Source organism: Azolla caroliniana, unplaced genomic scaffold (genome assembly GCF_043228905.1).
Source record: "Azolla caroliniana isolate FFs.n. ecotype wild unplaced genomic scaffold, voAzoCaro1.0.p SCAF_1, whole genome shotgun sequence".
NCBI classification, from domain to species: domain Eukaryota; kingdom Viridiplantae; phylum Streptophyta; class Polypodiopsida; order Salviniales; family Salviniaceae; genus Azolla; species Azolla caroliniana.
In genome coordinates, this window is record NW_028230436.1 from 2,288,310 (window position 1) to 2,304,592 (window position 16,283).

The 16,283-nt window shown below is 41.9% G+C and overlaps 1 protein-coding gene across 3 annotated transcripts; it reads left to right on the forward strand.

Annotated features, from left to right (window-relative positions):
* The first annotated feature begins 7,636 nt into the window (after positions 1–7,636).
* On the forward strand, positions 7,637–15,815 carry LOC147868255 (ARM repeat superfamily protein). Of its 3 annotated transcripts, none has more exons than XM_087317026.1 (12): positions 7,637–7,911; positions 9,481–9,551; positions 9,943–10,063; positions 10,193–10,485; positions 10,716–10,977; positions 11,073–11,600; positions 12,104–12,190; positions 12,616–12,806; positions 14,428–14,623; positions 14,751–14,815; positions 15,124–15,228; positions 15,411–15,815. In XM_087317026.1, the coding sequence occupies exons 1-12, from the start codon at positions 7,687–7,689 to the stop codon at positions 15,526–15,528; spliced, it is 2,262 nt and encodes a 753-aa protein (XP_087173152.1). In that variant the 5' UTR covers positions 7,637–7,686; the 3' UTR covers positions 15,529–15,815. The 3 variants fall into 3 exon arrangements, with proteins under 3 accessions (XP_087173152.1, XP_087173159.1, XP_087173169.1); XM_087317033.1 differs by having other exon boundaries at positions 15,127–15,228; XM_087317043.1 differs by lacking the exon at positions 7,637–7,911 and having other exon boundaries at positions 9,548–9,563.
* Positions 15,816–16,283: the final 468 nt, after the last annotated feature.

Genomic DNA, 16,283 nt, shown 5'->3' on the forward strand with positions numbered 1-16,283 from the left:
ATCATGGTACTAGGTGACATGTTTGAGTAGGTAAAACCTCTAAAATTATTTCTAATGGTGACACTCTACACATAATGCCTCATAAAAAGAGAGGGAAAGGGATCTAAGATCAATGTCAACCGACAAGCATGAGATATGACCAAATGATTTTCATAACATTCATCGTTGATCATAGGCGATATATCGTGTTCATGCTACATACAATATATGTTCCTTTGTAATATTGTACAAATTTTTGCAATATTTAGCTCTAACATTTCATGGGCAACCTATTTCAAGGTGTCAACCAACTTCAGGACTAGATGATTTGGGTCTATCGTGAAAGGCATCTCTTGTCTATCAATAACTTATACATGTTCTATAGATTTGTGGCTAAGATATCATTTTCAACATATAACTAGTACCCATAAGGCAACAACATCATAAACATGCGAAAATATTTGTGGCATGCCATTAAAGTTTATGTATTGTTGCATTGCAATTTATCACATTTAGCCATTTTACAAGATGAAAGTCGCATTATGAACACTCTCCTATCATAAGCTTATTGTATGTCCATGCGCATATGGATGAATATATGTGCGTAGTCAACAAGACAAAAACATAATCTTGTTGACCTAAATTTCAAGTGACTACTATCTTGTATGTAGGTATGTGTGTGTGTGTGTGTGCGCGCGCATGTGTGTTAAAGAACTACAAGGTAATAAACACATTACCAAATACTTGAACTAGGGAAAGTATCGTGCATCAAGGTAGTAGTGTTGTAAACACGCGATTAATGGATGAATACCCCACATTGTTGACACACATATGTTATTCCCTTTAGAGTGGTTACCAACACTTTCTTTTGTACCATACAACCTATACACGTCACACATATCTAACACTCTCTTGTCGCACCATCATTTATATGGTGTGTAGTAAACAATGGCAATTTAGATGCATAAAAAACCTCCACATGGGTGCTTTTATTTACGTGAATGTGTGTGATTGTGAAAATGAAAAACACACATATAAGTAATGGGAAGTGGGTGGGTGGGGGATATTGAGCGTAGGAAGTCACATGGATATTATAGAAACTTTGTTTACTTAGACATCTACACAAGTTTGTAAATCAAAGGATTGTCCAACTTGGTGCACGCCCGTTATTCATAAAGACAAAGACAACAAATTCTTTTACCTCATCATAAGGACAAAAAAGTGTTTGTCAATGTAGTATATATATGGATTACACATTATCATAATAAATAGTGGTAGTAGAACCATAATCCAAAATAAAGAGTTTACCTATGAATATTTTGCATCTTACCCTTTTATTTGAGGTATTTATTGTTGGGATTTCGGTCCCTCCGGATGGGATGTCCGGAGATGAATGACGGCAAGCCCGGTTGCGGTTACGGAACCGGATGATGAAGACCTCGGCTACGGAGCCGGATGATGAAGACCCCGGCTACGGAGCCGGCTGATGAAGACCCGGCTACGGAGCCGGATGACGAATGTACCCGGAGAGAGATCCGGATGCGGGGACATATTTGTGAATATGTTTGCCAAGGGCCCTTGAGGCTATATTTGTAAATAGCCCGAAAGTCATATGTGTATAAATATGACTTTGGGCAAACAGTTTTGTTGTTGCTTCTTATTTTTCTGTTTTTCCACTCAAGAGGAGTGAAGAGAGAGCAGCCGTGAGAGAGGAGGAGGTCGACGCCTCTGTGTATTTCCGCCGCCTGTGGCGAGGACAACGAGCTCAAGGTCGTCGCCTTGCAGCTCGCCACTGTATATTTCTCTGTGCATAGTGTTTGGTTTGGAGTCTTGTACTCCCGTGGTTTTTCCCGTCTAGGGTTTTCCACGTTAATCCCTGTGTATTCGTGTTCTTTCTCTGTGGTTCCTATTTTCTGCTGCATTGATTCGTGCTTACTCGGTTGTGGCCGAGTGGTGAAGGTGAATCAGAGCGTCGATTTCTCTACAAACTGGTATCAGAGCGACTGCTGCAGAAAATGGAAGGCGGCGGCAGCGGGCAGCCGGGGATGATGGTGCTGAATGCGCAGAATTACGCCGACTGGAAGATCAAGATGGAGGATCTTCTGATTGTTCGGGACCTGTACGAACCGATCGACAGGTCGGAAATACCGAAGGGGGTACTTGAGTCGGAATGGAGACTTCTGAACCGGAAAGCCGTAGCAACCATTCGGCAATTCGTAGACGTGAGCGTTCTACAACATGTGGCGAACGACACCAACGCATATGAGATGTGGCGGAAGCTGTCGGGCCTCTACGAGAGGAAGAATGCGTTGAACCGGACCTCCCTGATGAGGAAGATAGTGAACCTCAAGTACCGGGACGGCGAGAGTATGGTGGAACACGTAAGCACGTTCATGGGATTCGTGAACCAGCTTGCGGCGATCAAGTTCCCGTTGGAGGATGCAATGCAAGCCATCATCCTGATGTGTACATTGTCGGAAAGTTGGGAGAACTTGGTGGTGACTCTCAACACCTCCTGCACCGAAGATAACTTGTCCCTACAAACGGTAAAAACAAGTATTTTGAACGAAGAAGCGCGTCGGAGAGATAAAGAACCGGCCTCCGATCCGAAGATGTTGTTTACCGAATCGGATCGGGGAAGACAACGGAACCGGAGTCCGCAAAGACGGGAGAAGTCGGGGACCCGGTCGCAGTCAAGAGGAAGGCCCACATGCTTCCACTGTGGGAAGCTGGGGCACTTCCGAAAGAATTGTCGGCATTACCGAAAAGATAACGGAGCCGACGACACCGATTCGAAGAAGTCTTCGGAACGAAACGGGGCTTACCGGGGAGCCACGGACCGGAATGGTTCGGATCGGCGAGGGCAGGACAGGAAAGGAACGACGGCACTCGCGGCAAGTGAGGAAGAAATCATGCTCATCACCGAAGAAGGTGAGCTAAACATTGCCGGCGATGAGACGACCTGGGTGGTCGATTCCGGAGCGTCGTTCCACCTGACCCCGGAAAGAAGATACTTCTCATCCTACACAGCCGGTGAGCATGGCTGTGTTCGGATGGGAAATGAAGGTACGTGCCGGATCGCCGGCATAGGAGACGTGTGGTTAACAACCTCGACCGGATGTAAAATGCTGCTGAAGGATGTCCGACACGTTCCGGAGGTTCGATTGAACCTGATTTCGGCCGGGAGGCTAGACGATGAAGGCTACACAGGTAGCATCCGGAACGGCGTAATGAAGTTCAGCAAAGGGAGCCTGATAGTGGCTCGGGCCCGGAAGATCAACACACTGTACCTGATGAATGCCCGGTTATGTCCGGAAGAGCTGAATGTGGCAGCCGACACTGCCGGTGAGCTGTGGCACAAAAGACTGTGCCACATGAGTGAGAAGGGGATGAAGAGGCTTGCAGAAGACAACCTTATTCCAGTGAAGCATGTGCACCTGGAGAAGTGCACCGATTGCCTGGCCGGTAAGCAGAACCGAACCTCCTTCCACTCAAGGCCACCGACGAGACGTAGCGCACCATTGGAGTTGGTGCACACCGATGTGTGTCAGGTAGAAACGAAGTCACATGGCGGAGCCCAGTACTTCGTAACATTCATAGATGATCATAGCCGAAGACTGTGGACGGCACCGATGAAGACAAAGGACCAAGTGTTGTCCGTCTTCAAAGAACTCCACGCGAGAGTGGAAAGAGAATCCGGCAAGAAGCTGAAAGCGATACGAGCGGATAACGGAGGGGAATACCGGGGACAGTTCCAGGAGTACTGTCGCTCGAAGGGAATCCGGCTCGAGTTTACTGTGCCGAAGACGCCGGAACTGAACGGGCTGGCCGAGAGGATGAATCGGACCATAATGGAGAGGGTCCGGAGTATGCTGGCGCATGCGGAATTACCCAAGGGGTTTTGGGCTGAGGCGATGTCGACGGCGACATACGTGATAAACAGATCACCCTCAGTACCTTTGGACGGAGACACGCCGCAGAGAGTGTGGACCGGTAGGGAAGTATCCTACCGGCATCTGAAGGTGTTCGGGTGTCTCGCATACGTGCATGTGGCAAAGGACCGGAGAGGAAAGCTAGATCCAAAGACCCGGCCATGCATATTCCTCGGTTACGGCGATGACGAGTTCGGCTACCGAGTATGGGACCCGGTCGACAAGAAGATATTCCGGAGTCGTGATATCATCTTCATGGAGAACAAGACACTCGCCGACTGGGAGTCGGAGAAGAAGATGAAGAGCTCCAAGTCGACCGGTGAGGATCAACTCTACGAGGAGCAGTCCCGACCGGCAAGGGACCGGTTAGCACTCGAGGATCCGGTCGAAGACGGTGAAGAAACAGAACCGGCCGAAGAAGATGAAAATGATACGGGAACCGGCCCCGATCCCGAAATAGATTCGGATGAAGAAGAATCGGAAGAACCGGTTACCGAAGCTCCGGAACGGAGATATCCTCTAAGAGAGAGAAGGGCCCCCCAGAGATTTCCGGAACCAGAGCACCTGTTGCTAACCGACGAGGGGGAGCCGGAGAGCTTTGAAGAAGCAAAGCATGACACCCAGAGCCGCAGGTGGTTGAGTGCCATGCAGGACGAGATGGATTCCCTGCATGAGAACCACACATATGAACTTGTGGAGTTGCCGAAAGGAAAGCTGGCACTTCGAAACAAGTGGGTGTTCAAGCTGAAACCGGGAGATGCCGGAAACCCCCCGAGATACAAAGCCAGGATCGTGGTGAAGGGGTTTTAGCAGAAGAAGGGCGTCGACTTCGACGAGATATTTGCCCCGGTAGTGAAGATGACCTCCATCCGGACGGTGCTGAGCATAGCGGCAAGCATGGACCTCGAGGTAGAACAGATGGACGTGAAGACGGCATTCCTTCACGGCGACCTCGAAGAAGAGATCTACATGCAGCAACCGGAAGGATTCGAGAAGAAAGGGAAGGAGCACCTGGTATGCCGGTTGAAGAAGAGCCTTTACGGACTGAAGCAGGCTCCCCGGCAATGGTACCGGAAGTTCGACTCTTTCATGACCGACGAAGGGTACCACAAAACGCAGTCCGATCACTGCGTGTTTGTGAAGAAGTTCGAAGGAGGAGACTCTCTAATACTCCTCCTGTACGTGGACGACATGTTGATCGTCGGACGGGACCAGGTCAAGATACGGATGCTGAAGAAAGCACTTCACCGAACCTTCTCAATGAAGGACCTGGGTCCGGCGAGGCAAATACTAGGGATGCACATCATCCGGGACCGGAAGAAGAAGCAGTTGTGGCTGTCACAGGAGAAGTATGTGACAAAGGTGCTTCACCGGTTCAATATGTCGGAAGCAAGACCGGTCGGTTCAACCCTCCCGGCAAACTGCAAGTTGTCCAGCAAGCAAAGCCCCAAGACAAAGGCTGAGAAGGAGGACATGATGAAAGTACCATATGCCTCTGCCGTCGGAAGCTTGATGTACGCAATGGTGTGTACAAGACCGGACATTGGATACGCAGTAGGAGTGGTGAGCCGGTATATGAGTAATCCCGGCAAGGAGCACTGGAACGCGGTCAAGTGGATACTCCGATACCTGAAGGGCACGACAAACGTGTGCCTCCGATTCGGCTCCGGTAAGCCCGAACTCGACGGCTTTACCGATTCGGATATGTCGGTTGATGCAGATACCAGCCGGTCCACATCAGGGTATGTGATGACGTATGCAGGGGGAGCTGTTTCGTGGCAGTCGAGGCTGCAGAAGACGGTTGCGTTGTCAACCACGGAGGCGGAGTACATGGCAGCTATTGAAGCCGGCAAGGAAATAATATGGATGAAGGACTTCATTAGAGAGCTCGGTATCCGGCAAGAGGAGTACCGACTCTACTGCGACAGTCAGAGTGCCATCCACCTTGCGAAGAACGCGGCCTACCATTCCCGGACGAAACACATCCAGCGAAGATATCACTGGATCCGGGAAAGGATAGAAGACAAGGAGTTCGTGCTGACGAAGATCCACACGAATGAGAACGGGTCGGATATGCTGACCAAGGTGCTCACACCCGACAAGCTGGAAGCATGCCGGAAGAGGATCGGATTGGAGAGACATCCCATGCCGAAGTGAAGGGGGAGTTTGTTGGGATTTCGGTCCCTCCGGATGGGATGTCCGGAGATGAATGACGGCAAGCCCGGTTGCGGTTACGGAACCGGATGATGAAGACCTCGGCTACGGAGCCGGATGATGAAGACCCCGGCTACGGAGCCGGCTGATGAAGACCCGGCTACGGAGCCGGATGACGAATGTACCCGGAGAGAGATCCGGATGCGGGGACATATTTGTGAATATGTTTGCCAAGGGCCCTTGAGGCTATATTTGTAAATAGCCCGAAAGTCATATGTGTATAAATATGACTTTGGGCAAACAGTTTTGTTGTTGCTTCTTATTTTTCTGTTTTTCCACTCAAGAGGAGTGAAGAGAGAGCAGCCGTGAGAGAGATAGAGCGTGAGAGAGGAGGAGGTCGACGCCTCTGTGTATTTCCGCCGCCTGTGGCGAGGACAACGAGCTCAAGGTCGTCGCCTTGCAGCTCGCCACTGTATATTTCTCTGTGCATAGTGTTTGGTTTGGAGTCTTGTACTCCCGTGGTTTTTCCCGTCTAGGGTTTTCCACGTTAATCCCTGTGTATTCGTGTTCTTTCTCTGTGGTTCCTATTTTCTGCTGCATTGATTCGTGCTTACTCGGTTGTGGCCGAGTGGTGAAGGTGAATCAGAGCGTCGATTTCTCTACATTTATCGATATTTGAAATCTCGAGGGTGGATTGATATTAATCAGATGCGTGTTTTTTTATATTACCAGTAGGAATAATCGTAATATTTTTTTGTGGCATCATTCGTGAAGCCATTGATTGTAGAGTTTTCCTAGTGCACTTGGATAGATGTTTTTTACATTCATTGGGAATGCACAAATGAAAAATTCCATGTTAAAATATAAGGGTGGACACCTAATTGATATATATATATATATATATTCATAAAAGGACCGTTTAGGGTTTAGAGTCTCCTCAACAATAAGTTTAACATGTTCGACTAGATATAAGCTCAACGTCATTACCCTATAAGTTTTGGTCATGAACCATCCTACACACTTCTCATATGGGGTAGTTGAACTTGGAGCACGAGGATTTGTCGCAAAAATGGAATACTTGCATCGGCTTCCAAGTGCTTACTATCTTCTTATTGCAAATGTTTCACATTTGGTCTGAGAGGTCAAATTGGGCGATAATAATATCTATCCATCTCTTTCTCGGGCTGTTGACTTGGTGGTGTACACCATACCATCAATCCAAAGTCAAGGAACAAAGAGTGAATCTAAGTTTGATCGACATCCATCATGGACTCGGTGCCGTGCCGCGCCGTGCCCCACGAGACTCTCTCTCTCTCTCTCTCTCTCTATTTGGTTTCCCCTCCATGATGGATACGGAGATGAGTGAGGAGGGGTATTCTTTATAATTTCGTTAAAACCTGCTTAAAGCCATCTCTTCATGGTATAATTTGGTCTCCCCTCGAAGATGGACGCGGAGATGAGTGAGAATGAGCAGGGGTATTCACTATAATTTCCTTAAACCCTGCTTGAATTCTTCCCTTCATAGTACATTTCATTTCCCTCCGGTCTTTTTTAGTTCCTACTGCAGAAAGAGGTCGAGGGATCTACACTGAGAGAGAGAGAGAGAGAGAGAGAGAAAGAAATGGAGGACAGCGATCCGATGGTCCACTGGGAGAAATTGAAAGGAGATCTAGGGCTGAAATCCAAGCATTATCGCCAGCGATTAGAAGCTATACAGTCTGTTTCTTCCCTCTTTGAAGATGCCCCCTTCGACGACAGTGTCAGCCACGAATCCTTTCTTCGATTCAGTGTTGAAATTTTGGACCTTCTCTTGTTTACTCTGGCTTTATCAGACTCCAACTTGAAGGTACATGCTTTTCTATTTAATTTAAAATTTCTCTCTCTTTCTGATATGAGTCACATACATCTCAATGCGAAAAGCATGGAACCTCCAAGGTTCTCATAAAACCTTTCTTTGTTTATCTATTTACAATTGCTTATATTTATTTGCATGATTTTAATTTTGTAAACTTTTTTATCAAAATTTCAAGCTTTAATGTTTACATATCAAATCTTTAACCAAGAAAAATTACCTTGATTCTACCTTGATTGTTGCAAAGGAATGTTTTTTTTTTTGCGTTTTTTATTCTTTAGCCAATCAAAATTCTTGTTATTCTTTATGGCTGTTGTTTTTGAATATGTCGAACTGGTTTAAGGTATAGAAATTTCATGAAAAATAACGGTTTTATGCATATTTGAAAATCGAGTTTGTATATAGATATGTTCTCCCAGTATTTTCAGTACATGTGTGAGAGTAGAGATTGGTATGAATGAAGGAAAAACGAGTGCTTGCTGCTTTTTTATGCCTGTTTGAGTTTTTCATAGGATAATTGAAATTTTGCTTGGCCATTTCCCTGTTCTTTTGGGTTTATTTTATTTAAATTGTCTACTAGTGGATAAAGATCAAGCACATATCTACTCACACATAGAAGCTCAATGAAGTAAATATGAATTGATATACATCATATGATTAAAATTTGCTCATGGAACCTGATGAGGATTACTTATATGTTTTGAAGACTTGGATTTCACTATGCAATGTAGTAAGTACCAAAAGAAGACTCCAAAATGATTTTGTGACTCAAATTTCTAAGGAAAATCTATGCTACTTTCATTGCTTATGTTTTCAATGAACCATCCTATGTTGCGAAAACGAATTAAAAAGGTGGATGTGGAGTGCCAATGAAACAAATATCACATCTAGTGTAAGTAGATTGGCAGGGTTCTATATCATGGAAGTTGTCGTAGTAATTGAGCAACATCTCAACTAGAATCTTCAATCACCAAGAAAATATACTGAAAAGTTATATATATAGAGAGAGAGACACACACACAAATGCACTTGACACAATCCACACAATCCACACAATCCAGCATGCAGTTTCCAATGATGGGTTCTTCAATGATCCTTAGTTTTCTATCTTTGGGCCCAAATTTATTGTATGCTAGGCAATGATGGGTTTCCAATGATGGGTTCTAAAGAAGACTGTGATACTTCTTACATTGCAAGTGCACACACACACACACACACACTCTCTCTCTCTCTCTCTCTCTGTGTATGAGTAGTGTTGGATGCCTATTTACTTAGCTCCAATTTACTCTCTTATGGGTAATCTTAGATAATAGAGTCAAAAGATGCCTCAGTTAGGCTTGATAAAGGCTCAAATTTCCCCTCCTAATATTTAATACAAGGAAGTTTGTTTCACTTAAATTCTCAATAAACTGTCCATTTGATGTGAGTTGTAATGAATATACTGGAATTCGTTTATTTTGCGTACTGCTTTTTCAATAGATTCAACTTTAGTCTCAATACATTCAAGTTTTTACATCTAAGCTTATATATGCCAATGAATTCATTTTTCTTCATTTTTTTCAGGTGCGTATTAGTGCCATTCAATCTGCAAACAAGATTTTCCAGAGAATTCAGAAAAATCTTCCAGTGCCAGAGTAATGCTTTGTGTATGTTATACGCTATTCTTCGTCATGGTTGTGGCTTAAGAAAATAGAAACTTACAATTTGGATATGTGATTCCGTAATAGGCAAATCATTTCTCACCTGAAGGTCATAGTGGGCTGGAGTAAAGCTACATGAAAGTAGAGTATAATTTTGCAGCCGTGATTTTGTTGAATGTGAGAATCTAACAAGGAAAAGAAAATTCTCCTCTTATTTGTCCTGACTTTTCAGCCTGACCTTGCTTTATGGCTCCTAGTTACCCCATTGTTTGAATTGTGGAATGTTGGTTCTATAATATGAGGCTTTAAACTGTTTTTTGATGGCCAGTAAAATAACATCATTAAATGGTAACGATGAAAGTTTGAAAATGAATATGTTGTGAAGGTTGGATCAATACATATGGGGATTTCTTGCAACAAATGTGGATGAACACAAAGAAGTGCAGAATGCTGCAGCAGAGTTATTTCTGCAAAAGGATGCAACTCTTAGAAACCTTTGCTCAAAGGTGGTGATTGTGTTCAAAGCCTAAATGTTCTTTTTGTTACTTACAACAAATTTTTACACTACTCTGAAGTTTAGTACTCCAGTGGTTCTTCTGAAGCGTATAATGAATTCTTCCATCTTGTGAAATCAGGAGATGATTATTCGGCTGATTCAGAGATTTGTTACAACAGCAATACATTCACTAAGAAGTGTACATAAAAAGTCATCAGTTTCAGTCCTTGAAGGCTTCCAATTTACGTCTGATTTAAGGCTTTTATTATTTTCTATAGAGGGGGCCATACATCTCCAGCTAATGGATATATCAGACAATGCAAACAAAGATAACTTATTCCCTGTACTAATTGTTGTTGCTTCTGCGTTGCTTGAAGAATGTGAAATATCCGGGGATAAACCACGGGCAAAGGAAGTCTTGCAACTGTTGAGGTAATCTTTTACTGGGCGAATCACTTTATTTTTTGCAATCCATTATATTACGGGTGGCAGCTTTAATGTGAGCTGAAAACCCCTAAAAAGTGGCTCTGATGAAATTATCAGTAGGTTACTATATGTAACTTTAGACTAGAAACGTTCAAATGAAGAGCGTGAAGTGAATCACACTTCATCCTTACCTCAACTTCCCCATGGTTTTGATGTAACTTTTTATTTCCATACAGATCTCTTGGAACTCCCCACTATAGGTGCTATGTGATCCCAATGATATCATCTGGACTCTATGAGGGTGCTATATTAGTAAGACATTACCAGGTCTCACATTTTATGGATCAAGAAACTGCAGATGTATTTATAAAGTTGGAGACCATGATTATTCTTAGAGGTATTTCAATTACACTCGAAAGTACTGGAGGTCTGGACAGTTCACAAGTTTCTGAGTATCTCTGTGAGGAGAGAATGAAAGCTTTGCAGAAACTAGTAGAGGTATGCAGTATGGTTTTCAGCATATTTGGGTTTTCATGTGCCCAAAATATGTGTGCCATTTTATTTCACAGCCCTTATCTTCTTTCTCACTGCAGGTTCTACAGCTTCCGTCTGATCTTGTGGTCCCCATAAATGAGGCTCAGGATATTAAAACAGCTGAGGAATTTACCCGTGCTTCATTCTTCTTTCTGAGGATATTATATTCTATTTTGAAGGTAGACATTGCGGATATGAAACAAGGGGACATGATGCAAGATCTGATTCTTACCTGTGCAGCAATAGCTTCTGCTGAAAATGATCCTAAGACACCCCTCTCATGGATAAGTAAGGATGCCCAGGACCTAGCAAATAAAATAGTGAGACATCTTGATACTTTTTTTCGTGATGTCAGAGAATCAGAGCTTCAGGAACAAGGACAAACCAGAAAAACCAAGGTTGAATCTTGTGTTGGTCTTGAGAGAGTGGTATCTAGGAGGCTCCCTAATCTTGTACCGATACTTAAGAGTCGATTGAAGAATGATTTTGGTGAGAGAAATACAACTGATTGTAAAGCTATTTCAAGCAGCGTGAGTTTGGCATCTGCGATTATTGCAGCACATCAACTGCTCTGGTGCTTAAAACAGGTTTTTCATGATGGATAACATTAATGTTTTTACTACCCAATTGCTATGCTCAATTCTTGTTTCTGGAAGGCAATTGGAAATGTCGAAATACTTTTGTTTTAAAAGAACCCTTCAGTATCATTTAAGTTGTATATATGTGCTAAAAGAATTAAGGAGACCTTAAAGAGAGAAGATAAAAAGAAAGTGAAGAAAACAAATTATGTGCTATTTGAACAATTATATGATCAATTTGCCCCCTTTAAATATGGAAATAGCACATATAGTTGAGAAGAAGTGGATAAATTGACTGTTTAATTGCTCAAAGAACACATAAAATTGCTCTCTGAATGGCGGTGGGTATTTTGAGAAATAACAGAAACGTAGGGACATTTGTAGAAATTAAGAAAAACCTCGGGCATTTCAGAATTTTCCTTATATCTCTCGTATGAATAAACCGTGACTAGAATATCATGTGTGCAAGTTTGAATGCAGTAATTGATCACCATTTCTTTTCCCATGTCCAGGTAAAGCATCCACATTTGAGTCCTTCTTCTACTCTACTAATACCTTGTGCTCTTATGGCTTTGGATCATCATTCTTTGCATGTCAAGGTAAGGCTTGTTCAGTTGTTTCATAAAACCATGACCGTTTAAGAAATGATCATCATATCACAAGAAGCATTGTATAACATAAATTGATTGGGATGTAAGAAACGTTATGTGAAAATGATTGTAATAAAATTTTCCTGTTTCCTACTTGCATGTGCATCAGGAAAAAGATGATTGCATAGCTTTACAAATATTATACTCAGAATATAGTATGTCATATCTGTTGCCATATCATGATTACATAGCTACATATTATACTCAGAATATAGTATGTCTAATTCACACAATTTCTTTTGTTTTTCTCTTCTCATTTTGCTTCTGCATCTTTTATATTCATCAATGATGTGGTTCGCTATTGGACTGCAGTTAGATGTTGCAATAACAATTTTTTTATTAATAACAATATTTACTTGGAATGTAATTGGCAGAGACAGGCATTGAAAATCTTCATGCATTTAAAAGAAAATCTTAATCCGTCAGAGCTTCGTTGGTACAAGGATATTATACTTGATTCTGTCACACATAATATAATTGGCTCCGGCGAGCTTTGGCCCCTTGTGGTTCAAACATCAATACAACTTGTTAGATGCTTGGAAGGAAGTAATCCAAGGGCGAAATGGTAATATCATACCTTAAATGGTGTTAAAATGTGGGTTCAAAATTTTACCCCTTTCTCGCTCTATCATTTCCTGGTGGAGTAATATATAATAATTAATTACGATAAAATTAAGACCAAGGCCAATATATGCACCATTGATAACTGTACTAACACAATGATGAAATGGGGTTCTGATCTTGAGTGATACCAATCTGTAGCCTATGTCTACTCTTCAAATGCACCCCTAGCCATGATCTGGAAATTAAGTATGGAGGATGGGGAGGTCTAACCAGAGAAGATCGCCTCAACACAATGCTTCGCCCAGGAACATGACAGTGAAGAACACCTCACACTTGATGCACTTAGATGACGCAAATTCTAAGGATCAGATCCATATGTATTTCATAGTTGTACCTCACATATTTAGGAGTGTATATGGCTGTAGCTAAGACCTTTCATCTCCCGTCCTAATCCCCACCCTTCTCAATTATTTGTAAATCTCTCCTGTCTCCATTATTTATTTTTACCGATTATATCTTATCAGTTTCTTTTGTTTGGATACTTTGCATGGTTAAAATGTTCCTCTTTAGCAGAGGATATTTCCATTATGCCATACAGATCTAGAGTGAGGAGCACTAACAATGCCAGTCTACAGTTTACTATGAGTTTCGAGGATGCTTCTACTGCCTCTTGAAGGAGGGATTTTGGACCATTATCCTGAGGCATGCATGCACTTCTATGTATAGTGATGTTTGAGGTTGTTTCTACTAGAGATTGGTAGATTTAGTGAGTCTCTCCAGAATAATGGAAGGCCAGCAGGGCCTGTATAAAGGCCATTATAGACTTCTGTAGAAAGCTGTGTCAAGAGACCTTGTGAGAGCATTCAGGGGCTGATTCATTCAAGTTCTACTTCTCCAAGATATTTATTTATTTTGTACATTGTATCCTCTGCATTACTTGTACACATGGTTCAGATAACTTTGTACTTTGATCACAGCCTAGTTACATCATTTAGGTGCAAATTTTTTTGCGTTCTTTTACCTTTGGCCTCACAGAACATTTTTGCCAGTAACATATCATCATCCTCATCATCTCATACACTTACTGGATACAGTCCAGACCCGTCATTCCGTTGATGCATGAGCTTGTCGATGTATGTTCAGCTGGATACAACACCATTCACTCATCCATGAGCTAGTTGGCATATACTGAACTGAGGTTATTAACGGGCTATGCCTTTTTTATGCATAAACACCATTTCCTGCACACAAACAAATAGCATCTGACCTCCATACATCAACCATCATCGACCTTCCCATATACTGATGTGAATGCATCCCGGTCCCAAAATTGATTGTGTAATGATGTGTGCAGACAGGTCTACCACCCATTATGAGCTCAAAAAGGAACTAGGTTAGACCACATAGAGGAAAGCTAGATGAGAACTGAAAACACTTAAACTTTCAAACCTAGCCACCAAGAACCTAGTTTATAGCACACATGGTCTAGAGTTTTTCTTTAGCTTATATCTAATATAACACTAGTACCATGTGTCAGGACCAGGTTGTAACAAATTTGTTGCTAACAAAACGTTATTTATGGGATTAAAGATTTGCTGAATGTCCATGCTCTTTGGAAACAGGTATAGGAGTATTTTGAATGAGATGTTGGGTGAATTGGAAAGAAATCAGAGGAATCCCATTTGGTATACGATATGGCTCCACCATGTAGGTGACCTATTTGATGCAATGGGACTTGTTCTGGTGGCACATTTTCGACGATTGCTGCCTCTCCTCTTCTTTTGGGCGCATACTGCAGACGATTCAGTCGTATTACTGGTCAGATTTGTGTATCTTAATGGGTTGTAATTGTTCATTGTAAATGTATTAGATTTTATATTTTTAATGTATTAAGGTGCATGTTTTCATGGGTTAGATTTGTGCATTTAATGGGATGATGGTGCAGGTGCTCAAAGTCTTCAAGGATGTCATAAGAAACACGTGGCCACGAATGCCCTACCATGTTAAAAGGTTATCATCATTAAAAGTATCTATTTTTTCTTATGCGTTTTAGCAAGTTCTGGATGGTTTTTATTTTTTGTCATGAGAAATGTGTGCATGAATGCCTATCATATTGGAAGGTTTGTCATACATCATTTTCTATGCTTTACCATGAAGGGTTAGTTGAGTTCTTGTTTTTTCCATTGAAATATGTGATCATGAATGCACTATGATTGAAAGGTTTATATCATACTATATAATATTTCCATTTTAGTGATGCTGCTATAAAGGATTTTTTATGGTTTCTTCTGTGTTACTTTTGATTTTGCTTGCTGTAGCAGATTCTGGCAGGAACTCGCTCAGTTGTACACAGAAGCGTCTGAAAGCAAGTCGTGCTCAGCTCTTCGGTCATCAATTATTGAAATATGCGTACTACTAAAAATGTATTTGTTCTTAATCATCTGAATTCATTACCGACAAATTTGTTTTTTGCTTCTTTTACTAAACTGATTATCCATGTCGACAACACATTCTTCTTCATCCAAGGCGTTTAATATTTATTTAATGAGCATAATGCTACCAGCTTTTAAGGTAGTGAATTATTTCATAATGTTCGATTTTGCAGGTGTGGAGGTTCAGCGTTTGAGTCTGAGTACCAGAAAGAAGACAATAGAGATACCTCTCTAGCTTGTTTAAAACTGGCTTTGGAATCTCACTTAAACATAATTCCAATCAACACATAGTGAACAAGGAACTTTTTTATGTAATTCTTCTTAGCATCAATACTATAATATGTAAAATACCCCATGGGCAATTTCTGAGGAATCAACTCTAGTGGCAACTCTTTCTTGTATATGCGCAGCTCCCTTTTTAGTTTAGGGCTTACACTATATTGTAAAAAGGATTTTGTACATCTATAACCATTGGATTATTTTTAAGAAGTATATTTGTATTACAACTTTTCACTCATCACGACCAAGTGATTGACCCATTTAATTTTAAAAATCAAGAAAAAGGTTGAACTATTTTATTGGTACTCTTTCCCATGGGTTGTGTTGGTGGACATACAGATTGATAACTATTATTTTGATTGCTATGTTTATGAACCACAAACTCGGGTGATATGTGTATAACAAAGCATAGTTTTGGTATTGCAATTTGCTATTAATATTCAGGTGTAGTATAACCTCATTTGAGAATTAATCACATTGGGCAATGCCATAAATGCACTAGTTAATGCCTATTTTAGACGTTAAGGGTGTTAAGGGTTGATATGCTCAAGGAAGCACTAGATCGAGCATCAATGGTTTGACATCGTAGGTTGGTGTTAGTTCACCAATTGATAATACAACATCATGAGTTAAAACATCATAGGATGGTGTTAGTTCAACAATTGATAATAAAGCATCATGAGTTAACTCCAAGTCATTGATCAAGGATCACAAAATGCGAACCAAGGGTCATTGTTTGAGGATTGGGATTCATGCCCATCATATGG